At 48.5% G+C, this 13,452-nt stretch overlaps 1 protein-coding gene across 1 annotated transcript in view; it reads right to left on the bottom strand.

The window, feature by feature from the left end:
* The window catches only part of SORCS3 (sortilin related VPS10 domain containing receptor 3), a 303,634-nt gene extending 291,757 nt beyond the window's left edge, over nucleotides 1–11,877 (bottom strand). The window contains exon 1 of the mRNA XM_074591880.1: nucleotides 10,738–11,877. Within this exon, the coding sequence (XP_074447981.1) occupies nucleotides 10,738–11,340 (603 nt within the window). The 5' untranslated portion in view covers nucleotides 11,341–11,877. The remainder of the gene's footprint in view (nucleotides 1–10,737) is intronic.
* Between the last annotated feature and the right edge of the window lie 1,575 nt (nucleotides 11,878–13,452).

Below are 13,452 nucleotides of genomic sequence, written 5' to 3'. Positions count from 1 at the left end.
TGCAATAGTTGCCAAAGTACACTTGGATAAAGATCCTCTCTCTTCTAAAATAACTGTTCTCTCAAGTAGCATGGCTATCATATTGATTTGCAATCTCACCATCTCATGGGCAAGCCTTTTTTCAAGTTAGATGGCAAACACAGGTTTCAGAAACCTCCTGCCTGATAGGCAGGTCTGCCTCTGCCACCCGCGAGCAAGGCTTCCCATGCATGAGGTCACCATGCTCCTTTACACGCAGGCTCACCAGTATATTGCCTTGCACCAGGATTTTGATACCCAAACAGAACAAAATCCCTGTCCCACTGCAAACACAGAGTTCATGCCAGTTCAGACAGTAGGAGTCCAGCCCCCAGATACCCTTCTGCACCCCCATCCACACACCCGCTATAGCGCCAAACTCTACCAACATTTTGCTGATTGGGAGCAAAGCTAGAAAAACACCGTGAGCGGCAGAACAGGGACGTTATCCTTCGCATGCTGCCCCAGCCCTCCACCTTGCAGTAGACTGACACAGTGAAACCCAGCTCAGGCCCCATTCGAGAAGGCAGGATGAAGTTTTAATTGCCCTGGCTCATCAGGAGTCCTTCACCTGCACCTGGCGTGCGACAGAGGCATTTCCCCTTGGGTTGTGAAGCGTAATACAAAGGGTGGGGAAGACACCTTAAGACACCTAACAAGACCCTTGAACGTTGCATCCTACTACGTTATCCCATGAACAAGATTGCACAAACAGGCACACAGACCAACATGTGCCCTGCTATGACTACCAGCCTAAATTATTCCCATCCACTACAAGCAAGCCACATAACTCAGACCCAGCTTCCAGCCCCCTCAGCAGACAGATATGACCCCTCTCCTGTCTCTGTATTTCCAATAGGAACCCAAAGTCATGGCTCCCGCAGTGTCACCACGTCAATTCTCATCTAGCTCAAAAGGAGCTGCTATTTGTAATAACTCAATCTGGGAAGCCATGCTGGTAAGGGGATTAGAACAGCAGACAAAGACGCTCTTAAATCACTTTCAACCAGAACTTTGCAGTGCTTTAACTTGATCAATCTGTTAATGATTTTAGCTGAGCATGCTCTACTTTTCTATTAATGAGAGTCCTGTTCTTCCCCCTTAGCTCCTCTTCTCACCTATTTTTCCTTTCTTTCCTGCAATCTCTTTTAAAAAGAAAATACACCCAGCAACTGAGCTGTGGCAGAGGAAGTAAAATAAGTCCTTTGTCACTAAGGAGCCATATCAATAAGGGACAGGAATCAGAAAATTGCCAACTTTAGTTCTGATCAGCAGCACAACTCAGAGCAGATCCCTCCTCTCACAGGTGCCTCAGTTTCTCAAAAACAGAAAAAAAACCCCACTCAGAAAAAAAACCCTAATAAGATTGATACTACTGACCTTCCTTTTAGTGGCCTTTGAAATACACAGCTGAAATAGGCAGCATAAGAGCTTTGTAAATACACTTATGTCTATCACCCTGTAAGCACAAAATTGGCAGGATTTGGCGGTAAAGGACAGGAAGCCTAAAACAGAGAAATGCCCACAAATACACAGACATCCATGCCCCTACCTTGTGCAGAAAGAATTCCCCCCCAGTCTTCTGAAAGAGGCAAGGACTGCAGACAGGCAGCCCTGTTAGCCTGCACCTGATGGTATTGATCACAGCTGGGGGGGATTTTCCAATCAGACACAAACGGCAGGGAAAGGCTAACAACCAATTAGAGCTCCCACTCCTTCCTCCCTGCACCCATGAGAGCCTAAGGCACTTTTGGCAAGAGCTAAATAATCATGTTTTATACATTCTCTTCCACTCAACAACTTTTGCAAATATCTATCCATTTTAAGCCTCGGCAACAGCCCTGCATGTAAGCTAACTCTTCCTTGTAGACAGGGAAGCCAAGGCATGGGGCAATGTACACCCCCATTAGGCACAATGGCAAGTCCAAAAACCACAAAGGCAGTCTGCTTGCACAGCCTGCTCTCCTCTGGTACCCCCAGGAAGCATATCTGAACTCAACACATGCTTTTTTCTCTGCCTTGAAAGTCAGTAGGAGCTCTGTGCTTCACTGGAGTCCTCTACCAAATCCCCACAAGAGACTCAACACATTTCTGGAGCATAGCAGCAGCATCACTGTCCACTGAAAATGTACCAGCAGTACCCATATGTTATAGGCTGCCATAGTGGCTGAAGCAGTATCAAAGCAGTTGCTTCTAGGATCCTGAGGCCTTTAGCCCAACGTTGGCCTAAGTGATTTGCTGTGGCTCAGTCCTAGTTTTTCCAAGTCCCAAATATCCATTTTAGTCCCAAGGACACCAGTAAGTGCAACCACTCTTCCCAGGAAGAAATGTTATTTTGTCCCCATGTGCAGTGGCTGGGATGAATTCCAGTCCCTTCTGTCCCCCTACACTCACAAGAAAGAGAAGGAAGAGAAATACTAAGACTTGTGCAAGATGCTCAAGTTGATCAAAATATTGTGCAGTCCCAAGCGGCAGGGACCTGTCAGGACAAGCGTATCCTCTGCAGACCAGGCATCAGGGACAGAGGCAGTGAAGCGCAACGCCCTTGCCCTCACCTACCAGTTATAACCAGTGTAGGAGAGGGAGAAGTTCTATCAACAGCTATCTCAGGGGCTAGTCCCAGAGACAAAACAGGGCACGGCCGTTGAGGAGACGGAGGGCACAGGCTGCCTCAGTCAGGAGCAGCCAAGATTCAGATTACTGCTTCCTGGCACTGTAAAGCTTAATAACATCCCTCCTCCCCACCGAGCAGCACCGCTGGCAGCTGCTGGGGGGATGCTGGTGCTTTTACAGGCACAAGACTTAGGCTGGAGGGGACCGGAGCAGATGAGAGACCCCGGCATTGGGACTCCCATCTTCAGAAAAAAAAAAAGCCTGGCAGCAATTAGAGACAACGCAAAAGGGAGAAAAGTACCAGCTGTGAGGGGGGTGAGATGCTCTGCCACGGCCGAGTGCACGCTAAGACTATTTTCCTCTCTCGCAGAGGGAACCCCAGACAGCAGGAGTTTCACGGAGTCAATGACTCCAAGCGGGTTTTCATATCAATATTTCAGCAGCGTCTGTCTTTCCAGCGTGCGTTTCCCGGGCCCCAGCTCCCCTCCCCACCCGTTGCAGCATTTTCCTTCCTTTAGCAAATGCCCACGCTCCCTCTAGCGCCCAGCTCTGCTTTTCACACACCAGCAACCCCGCACCCTTTCCTGCAGCCTGCACCCCAGGGTGTCCAAATCACGCTGAAGCTAATTAAAAGTGATGCTATTTTGGGCACAGCGGCCCTGTAGTGCTCTGCAGATCTGCCTGGCTAGCGTTTGTGTCGCATATCTGAATACGAAGGGGAGAAAACAGCATGACAGCCCCGGTGCCAGGGACCCTCCTTGAACAAGAGAATTTCGTCACTCATTTCAGTGGGAGAGCAATTGAGTCTCCTCCAGGACTGAGAGGGAGGGGGAGGGGGGGGGGGGGAAGAGAGGTTTGATTATTCAGCATTAATCTTTTCTGATTTTTATTGTACGCTGGGACTCTGCTGGCCACAAGGGCTAGGAACTGACCCTAAAATTTCCATAGCAGATTATTTATCAAATATGTTTAACACCCACACAGTCACACTCTTCAAACATGCAGCAAACTTTATTCAGTTCCTTCAGTCTCACAACACCCCATAAAGGCAGGAAGGGAAATACTGCCCTGTCCTTCTTTTTGCATCAAGGAAACATTAACAATGATGCTGCACTTTTTCCTGGACATTAAGGGGAAGTTAGGATCTGGGAAATTGTTTGCCTTGGATTCTTGCAGGGAGTTTAAGCAAACCAAGAAACTTGCATGCAGAGGTGTGGCCTCAGCAAAGCAGTATTTTCCAACTAAGTGTTATTTCAGCTGAAAATTCCTGTTGGGTTCTGCCAAGTACGTCACCAGATCAGTCTCCAGCATGGCTTACAGTGTGGGTCAAACTCCCACCTCCCAGAGCCAAGAGAGAGGGAAGGAGGGCTGCGCACAAAAGAGAAAGCAGCTCATCCACCCACAGCCCTGGGGCTGTAATTCAGAGAATGTAAAGGGCCCACAGGTCTCCTTGCTGGACTGCCCCATGTTTCCTAGCCTCAGTACTCATTTTTCATTCTTACCTTGCACTTTTCACTGCTGTAGGATACTGCAAATTGAATTCTCAACTACAGCAAACTGGCCTAGATCAATCCTACATCAATTTACACTAAGGATCCAACCAAATACTTTGCAGCTTTGGGGACTTTCTGCATTTACAGCATTCAATGCTTCACAAAGAACAGATCATTTAATTTACCTTCTTCATTAGAGGCGAGTTGGACTCCCCACCTTCAAACACAGATACTCAACTGGAAGATAAACTTGACCAGATCCCAGCCAAACCCAAGCTTTAACTCCGTGAGTGACAGGTGCTTTCAATTGTCCTGGAATCAATCCCAGCCATGAGCTCAGGCTCAGCCTTCAATCCTGAAATGAATCTGGATTTGTAAGAGAGCACTGACCCAGGTAAGCATGTACTGCTCTCCTCCATTCTATCTGCAGACACCCAGGGAGCTTAAGGAGCATGACACTATGGTATGACTTAAGTAAATTCCTGACTGTTTACAAGACCGGCTTCCAGTATCCTTTAGTACAACCGATATTAAAGATCTTTGCTCCTTAACCTGTGCTTTGCCCATTAGACGATACTGCTTTCTTATTTTTAACAAAATCTCTACTACAAATTCAGCTATAAATTTGGAAGCTCTCAGAAAGTTTCATCTTCCCACAGCCTTGCATCTAAGAAAACATTTGTCTTACCTCACCTCCCTTTTGGGAAAAAAATCTCATGCCTAACATCAGTTATCTGCTCAAACCCATTTTCAAAATACTTTGTCATCTAATTGGATGAATGTTTTCCACGAAAAAATTAATTAAAGAATCACATGTTTCTGTTTGCATTTAGATCACTGTGAAAGCTTAGGCAGAAATCCCAGGCCTCATCCCTGGGCATGAAAAAGTCTGAATACTGAGGCCTGAAGGGAAACTGCTGACAGGCACCTAGAACGGGAGCAGTTCTGTTACTGAGCTCTGAGCTCCAAGAACATCAACAGCTTGCTGCACTAGGCAGGGTAATGGCCCAGGGAATCTGTCAGCTGCACGGGATCCACAAGCAATATCAAGGCCCATCCACTGGATACTGACCTAACTTTGTGATGAAAACAGTCTGGAGAGAAATAACCTGAAAAATATTTTCCAGATGCCTTCTGCCTGCTCTACTGACTCAACACAACCATAAAAGCAATTGCCATACAAGAGTTTCATCTTTATTTCCCCATCTTCTATTTGAATATTAATTAAAAATGGATTGTCAAAGTCCTGGAGAAGGACTTTAATGGCAAACTTCATTACTAAAGGTAGTAGAGAAGTGGAAATGCATAAAGACATTGTGAGAGAGCCGGCCTACCTTCAATGGCAATAAGACCACAACCTAGCCAAAAGCCATTTGAGAAAGAAACAGTCTAGAATAGCAATTAAAATATCTACCAAATGAGGTGCAAATAATATGATTCCTCTGTCACCATCTTGCACTCTAGGAGTAAACATTTTAGACTGAAATTCAACTGGACTGTTGGAGCAGTTACCCATGGCTGACAACTACATGCAGCATTGCCTGCCTAAAGGTTCCTTTTCTCCCCTTCCTCCCTTCCAAGCACAGCAGTCTACTTGGAATTGCAAATATTGCCCACTTCGCTCTGCCCATCACACACTGCATTGCTAGGCATCTTAATGAAAAACTACCTGGCACACAGCAAGCCCATCAGCCTCCCCAGCTTGTAATTCGCCATGGGAGTGAGTAATGTCTCAGCATCAAACCACCAGTACATTAGCAGATCACACCAGAACACTGCCAACGGCATTCAGAAGAATCATTCCCGGAAGAGATAGGCTTTGCTGAGAGAACTTGTACAACCTGATTTTCACTGCCAGCCCTCAGAGCTTGCACAGGGTAAAGGAATAGGATCAGCGGTAGCAAGAGGAAAAGAATCGTAGAAGCCCATTCAAAGCAGGGTTGTTACCATCAGATCATGTCTATGTGAGTCTTGAAAATCTGCAAAGACAAAGATTCCCAAAACTTTCTGGTGCCTTGCTGCACCACTTTCTTTGAGAATAAACTCTTCCTAATGTCCAGTCTGACGTATGTTATACCCTCTTCGACCAGTAAGATAAGCTGCATCTTCTTTCTAACTCTACTTCAGGTGGCTGTAGGCTACTGTAGGACTATTAGCCTCCTCTTTACCAGAGTCTTGTCCCGAAGACATCTCATGTTCCCTGTCTTGGAGTCAATCTCACAACCACGTTAACTCTAGAGATGACAGCCACAGGCTGACCGGATCTCTGGACAAAACAGCGTAGCTTGGCTGACAAGATAAAACAAGGCCCCAGTCCAGTCTCTCACCAGCTCTCACCCTGCCTTCCCCAGCTTTCAAAGCCTGGATCACACTATAGTCATCAATGCAGTTGTGTGGTCTGCACAAGCGCCAGCTATATCACTTAGACACACCATACTTCTGCAGGTTTATCTTTTGCACTGCACTGAGATAAATATGCACTGCTGACATTTTTCATATAGCATGAAAAATCCAACCCCTAGGATCATATAGGAACTTGCAATTTTGCACATGCCTTAGACAAATGCCCTCTCCTGCTTTTATGGTGGCATTATAGTGCATTTCTGCATCTTTATGTCTGAAGTTTGCCTGCGGTTACTAGAAAGGCAAGGGCACATACTTGTGGGATAGCTAAAGTACGCTACGATCATAAGCTGACTCTTCTCCATAGGCAATGGATTGAAAATGTCTTCTAGCGGTTAAAAGAAAGCTAAAAATGTGCACCTTTGCTTCTTATATTGAAAAAAAATGCCCACAAGACCACTTCCATTGTAGAAAAAGCATGGACAGAATTAAGTACTTCCTATAAACAGCTACATTCATCAGAGCGACAACTCTGAAACCTAATGACAACAGTCCCCATTTACCATTCCACCAGTGATTATATCAGGAGAACAATCTGAGTGTGTCTCATCCACTGTAGCTTGTTGAAATCTCTTGAAGAAACTATTGTCAAGAAACAAGATAGTGAGATTTGAAGCTGTAACAGCATTAAAGGTGATGCTACTTATTTTTGCAGATCCTTATCCTAGAAATCAGGGAGAGAGGAAGGAAGAAAAGACAATCTGAGGAATCAGGTCATCTTCACAGGAAGGTTGGAGAGACCATCTGGTGAGCAGAACGAGGAAAAATTTCATGCAATAACATAACCATCCAGAGAGAGGGAAAACAAGTGCAGAGGATACAACTGCTTACGAATGGTACATTTGTACACAGCGTGTGTTCAGAGAGGAATAGCTTTCAAAAAAGAATGGCTCGCAGATCTTCTGGGAACAATAGTAGTTTTCACTAAAATTCTCTTTCCTTCAGAAAAGTCTTAGCACGAAAACATTTTATCTGATCTCTACTAGGTCCCTCAAGAGCTTCAGTGACCTTGCTCAATAAATGCTTCTATTAGCGCAGACTGATACTTGAAGCCCAAGTACAAGTCTCCTTTTTCTAATATCAGACCCACTGAATTAAGCCAAGTCCCCTTCCCAAGAATACAAATCTCATTTCTACACAGAGTAGTTTTTTTTGCATTTTCCTAACAATTTCCACTTGAAGATCTTCAGGTATTGTACAAAGCAGAAATGAATTTTGCTCCACACCACCACTTTGTGGTAGCTAAGTAGTACTATCCTCATTTAACATGGAAGAGAAGATCCAGAGAGGTTAATTGTCTTTCCTAAGGTCACAGAAAAAGCCTCTGGGCAGGACAAAGCAGAGAACCCAAATTCCCCAATCTCACCAGCCTTTTGCCTCTATCCTAATCCTGACCTCACTATCTGCAAATGGAGAAAACAAAAGTTTGTTGCCTGGAAGGGATTATCTTTTAATAAATTAAATTGAGCTTTGAGGGATGTGGAAGAAAGGGGGGGTAGAAGACGGAGGGAGAGTTGCTCTTAAAATGATAATAAAATAATAAAAAAAAAAAAACACAGAAGGTTTTTAACATTCTAGGTAACAGGACATGCAGCAGCTGCAAAGATCTCCCTTTTGTGGAATGTATGTAGATCTATACATCCCAGTAAAAACCTGGTTTTTATTACCATCCTTTCCTCTTCTTTGCAAATCAATCCAGTTGTTAGGAGTCCCCCGCCACTAACGCCTGATTTGAAATATACTGCTTCATTGCACGAAATTTGATTGATCATGTTTTTAATTAATCATAAGTGACAAAAGCTTAGGTTTTGAAGTCTGTTCAAGTAACGTGGAATTGGTAAAAGCAAGCTGTACACCTCTTTACTGCTTTGGTAGCCTGAAAACAATAGCATCCAGACATGTCCTACCTGCTCTCCTAGGTCATCTGGCATAATCATGACACGAGTTAATATCTTTTGTCCATTTTCAATACACCTTCCTGCTGCTTTACATCTGCTGTGACCTAAGAAAATAGATACTTTGAGGTGAAAGACTGGGAACCAACATGGTGGCAAAAGAAGCCACAGTATTTCCCTGAGTGACCTTGGGCAAGTTGCTTGGCGTTCCTGTGCCACAGCCACCCCAACAGTAGAATTAGGTAAAAACTGAACTGCAGCAGAAGAACAGGCATCGGATTCAGCCTTCTCTGCTAATAAATGAAAGGACCCAGGTCCAAGCATTTAACTTTCCCTCTACAGTGCTTTTTAAAAATCCAATTAATCACTAAATGCAGTGTGCTTTCTCCAAGAGACAGGACAGAAAAAGTCTCCAGATGCTAAACCTCATATCGGAAAAATCATGAAAAGATAACACTAATATTTATTAACATGCTTTTGCTTTTCCTTCCTACAAACACCACACTCGCAATAAACACCGGTCTTTTGCTTTTGCTTGTGCTTTTGAGTTGGAAGCTTTCAATACATGGTATCTTGAGGTGCAAAATCTTAATGGAAAGTCGTGAACAATCAAGACGTTTTCCTTTATTACCTTTCTCAGTCACCTGGAGTTAAAGAATAAAGGAAACTAGTTATTTAAATGGGATATTGCTGCAAAAGAAACCGAGGAAGGAGGGAGAATTTTGTGAAAATCACTTTCTGACCTGCACTTTCAAAAAAATAACCTTTCTTTCCCCTGCAAATGCCTACAGAATTAGTTTTCTCTGCCACTTTAACCAGAAATACTCAAAACTACTGGAAATCCATGCTAGGAAGGAATGGGGGGGGTTGGATTTTAGCTGCTTTTGCTTAACACCCCTCAATTCAGCACCAAAATGAAACAAAAGAGAGGGCATATAGATTGTTTTCTTCATTACATGCCGTATTATATTAAAAATAAATAATCCTAGAGACAAGTGTAGTGTTAAAATATACCGTGCAGCTGTTTTCTCTTGAATGTTTGCTTTCATCTCTAATGAGAGTGGAATTCATGTCTGGGAAACACAACTGCCTTTAAAAATGGTTAAATCAAAGTAACATCCACATTGCTGTCAGAATTATTGCCTAAGTAATAATAAATAGAGAAAAAACAACTTCCAGTCAAAAAAATAGAGGTGGATGAATTGCACATTATGAAGCTATAGCTGATGCACAGCTAGATAGACAGACAGACAATTTGCCTTTTCATGACTAATCAGTTTCATGAAGAATGTATCTGAAAATCCAGCCAATCTGTTTTATGCTGTTAATTGCTTTATGCCCATTTCCAACAGTGGGAAACCAATAAAAGAGGCATTTTCACGGCAGTGACAAGCTATAATAATCAGAATAATGGAAATATTGTCACCAGACAAAAAGGTTTCTTAGAGTCCTTTAAATTACACCTGTTCTCAGACTTTATATCAGAGTGGAAATAGTATTTCTGATATCAAGTTAAAAGAAAATTGAAGTTCTGTCCACAGCCATCTGCCGGGCATTGCAAAGCTGGGTGCGAGGGAGGGCCCTGCATTATCGCAGCATGACGGTGTGTGGGCTTCTGGGACACCCCACACACAGTCCCACAGACTTTCAGGGACACCTCAGCTACGCATTATTTTTGACTTCAGGGAAAATGCATGAGATGTCATCGATTTTTAATAAACTTTTCACGGATGCTTGCTCTACCTGCCTCCTTTCAGTCCCCCAACGTGCTGTGGGGCTTTCCACCCCTTAATGAATTAACGGGAGCTCTCTCGTCGCCAGCAGGCAGAGCGGAGAGCAGGAGGGCTTTTCCACCACCACTGGACATCATTCATCCCCTCACACACTGGCAGCGAAGCGTGCCGAGGTGTATATTACATATGCTGAGACACAGAGGGGGGGACCCAGCTGTGCAGGCACATGGGATAGACTGGAGCGGGGAGCCGGGGGTCTTCCCTGCGCAAGGGAGAAGGCTCCGGCCAGCCCGGCCCCTTTGGCGGCGCTCCGACGGCGCTACCCCAGCAATCACAGCTCCACTTTCGGGGGAGGGAGGGAGGAAGGTGTTCCCATTCTCCTTCATCTTTCCCCAGCAAAACTTTTCTCTTTTTTTTTTTTTCCTGCGGCCATCGCGCCGTGTCTCCCCCTCCCGCTGGCAAAAAGAGCAAGGTGCCCGCCAAGCGCCCCTCTCCTCCCCGCACCCCCGGCACCATCCCGCCCCGCGGGTGGGCACAGGGCTCCCTCCCCGCCGAGCCCAGCCGGGTCGGGTCGATACTCACGCTGCTGTTGTGCCCGGACCAGTGCACCATGGCTTGGTTGTGCGCCGCATCCCCCGTGAGCGCGAAGGTGGTGCTGCTCAGCCTCAGCTCCTCTGCCCCTCGCAGCCGCGGCGCTCTCCCCTCTTCCGGCGGCCCGCGGGGCTGAGCCCGGCCGCCGCCGCGCTGCCCCTCGGCCGCGGGCAACCCCCGGCCGCCGCCCGCCGGCAGCGCCCGCCGCCCCTCGCTGCTCCTCCGGCTCCGCGCTGTCGCCGGGCCCCGGCCCCCGGGCGCGCCGCCGCCCGCCCCCGCCGAACGGAGCGTCGCTCCCCGCGGCCCCGCACGGCCCCCCGGCTCCCCGCCCGGCAGCGGCTCCGCGGCGGCCACCGCCCCGGCCGAGCCCCGCGTTCGGCCGCCCGGCCAGCTCCGTAATCCTCCCGGCAGCGGCGGTGGCTGTCGCTGCTCCTGCCTAAGGCGAGACGAGGAGGACGGCCAGGAGGGCGATGGAGACGAGCAGGGTCTGCAAGTTATTTCGGCGCCGGTGCAACACCAACAGAGAAGTAAGAGCCATGTCCAGGCGAGAAAAACGGTGTGGCAGGTCGGAAAGCAGTTAGTCCCCTTCTCCATGCCTTTGCGGAGCGAGTCGGGGGGCTTGGAGAGGGAGGGGGGACGAGGCGCTGCGTTTAGGGCGCTTTTTTTTTTTTAAGGAGAAAGGGGCCGGATTCTAATTATAATAATTATTATTCGCAAAAGGCTCCTCTTTCTCGCGCTCTCCTTCTTTCTCTTCCCCCTTTCTCAGCCTCTGAGACGATGACCAGGAAAAAAAAAAAAGGAAAAAAAAGAAGGAAAAAAGAAAAAAAACTCTCTCCCCGGTAGTTGGATTCTGTTCCTTACTGTTGGTGGAATTTTTTTTTTTTTTTTTTTGAAAAGTGCTTTTCAGTGAAACTGTTCACGTTCAAGGATTTGATCAAGTGAGAGGGTAACACCACACGGGGGGAGGAGCCCCAAGCCTTGCCAAGCCGCCGCCGCCGCTGAAATACACCACCGAGTCACCAGCCGCGCTGCGCCGCGCCGCCGGGGGCCGGGAGCGGGGCCGGGGGCGGGAGCGGGACACCGCGCCGCGCCGAATCAGCTGGAGCATCACCCAGCCCGTTCTCCTGATTTGGTATGTGTGCTCCTGCCTGAGACAAAGCAGCCGTCATTCACTGTTTCTCATGATGTATATTTACATGTACTCGTATTTACAGCAGCGTAGGTATTCCTCACCCTGTATGTACGCAGGCATGTGTATGCACAAAGGCTGCATGTGGGTAAGGGGCGTAAGGCAACGCAGCTGGGATGAGCAGCTCCGGGGTGACCCCCCGCGTGTAACAGCGTACCCACGGACTCGGCCATCCAGCGGCACCGCTCCAGAACCGGCTCCGGGCATGTGGACGTGCCCGTCCCGAGCGGCGCCTCCCGGCCGTGGGAACCCGCGTGGGAATCCCAGCAACCTTGCCACCGTCCAGGAAGGGAGACTAGCAGGATTTATTTGGGGGGCGAAAAACCAAGAAAGGGCACTATCGGCAGGCAGCTCACTGCAGCAGCATCTCGGGACCGTATCGGGAGAAGGAGCGAGGGAGATCTATTTCTTTAGGTCATGGCAGCGCAGCGCTCCCATGGCTGGGATGCAACGTTTCCCCCGGCCAGGACACCTGCTTTCTGCTGGCAAAGCCCAAGGAGCCTTTGCCGCTTCAGCCCCCGGACAAGGTGTGAGTAATCGCACGGTGCGGAGGGGAGAGGGCAGGCTGCTGCCTCCCACGGCTGCGGGGCGTCCCCCATCCTCCCGGGGGTCACCCTTGTCATAGCCATCCGTGCCAGTGCCACGTCCCCCCTGAGCGATTCATTGCAGCGACACGTCGGCACTTTCTCTTCAGATCAAACCCACGGTCGACCTTCCCCCGTTCTCCTCCCCCCCTTCGAAAAGTGTCAATAATTAGCGTTATGTTAATCGTCCCACCCTCCCACTTACTACATCAGCCATTCTTTGCCGTCCAAGGACGGATCCACCAACTACGTGGCTCTCCCCGCCGTATGCCCCCCCACCCCCCGCCAGTCCCAGAGTGGGGACGGCTCAACAGTTTCTCCTGCCTGACGTGGGTCTTCCAGCCCGGCACGGAGCGGAGGGAGAGAGGGACAGAGGGACAGAGAAAGGATGGGTGATGGCTATGGCCAAACTGGGAGAGTGGTGGGGGTTCCCTGCTAGCCGTGCCCCGGGCTGAGCCACCTCCTGCTGCAAAGCGTCTAAACTGGGGCTCGGGAGGGCGAGAAGCAAGTCGGAGGAGGGAAGAGGGGACTGTAAACACCTCTGACTGTTGCAAACGGCGGGAGCTGTCGCTAAATGGCTGTCCTGCAGGAGGGAAAAGAGGGCTCGCTGTGTCAGCTGGTTTGCAGAGAAAAGCGCTAATAGCTCCGGGGAGGGGGGGACGGGACGGGACTGAGCGAGGCCGTGCGCGGTGGGGGTCCCTACCCACGGGTACGGCCCTGCCCGTGAGCCGCAAATCCCGACGCGGAGAGGGAAAGTGGGAGGTGGGGGCAGGGGACGCAAATCACCCGCCCCCAGCCCAACGGATGTTATTTCTGTCTTGGAATCGGCTCCTTTTCAAACTACGCTGCCAAAATGTTTAGGAGATGACATTTCATTTGTGTGGGAGCGGTGATGTGGGCCTCAGCCAGAGCTGATCCATAAAAGCTCGGGCG

The sequence above is a fragment of the Larus michahellis genome, chromosome 6 (genome assembly GCF_964199755.1).
Source record: "Larus michahellis chromosome 6, bLarMic1.1, whole genome shotgun sequence".
Taxonomy (NCBI): Eukaryota; Metazoa; Chordata; class Aves; order Charadriiformes; family Laridae; genus Larus; species Larus michahellis.
Note: the sequence above shows the minus strand (reverse complement) of the source record. Positions and strands in the feature narration are given on the sequence as shown.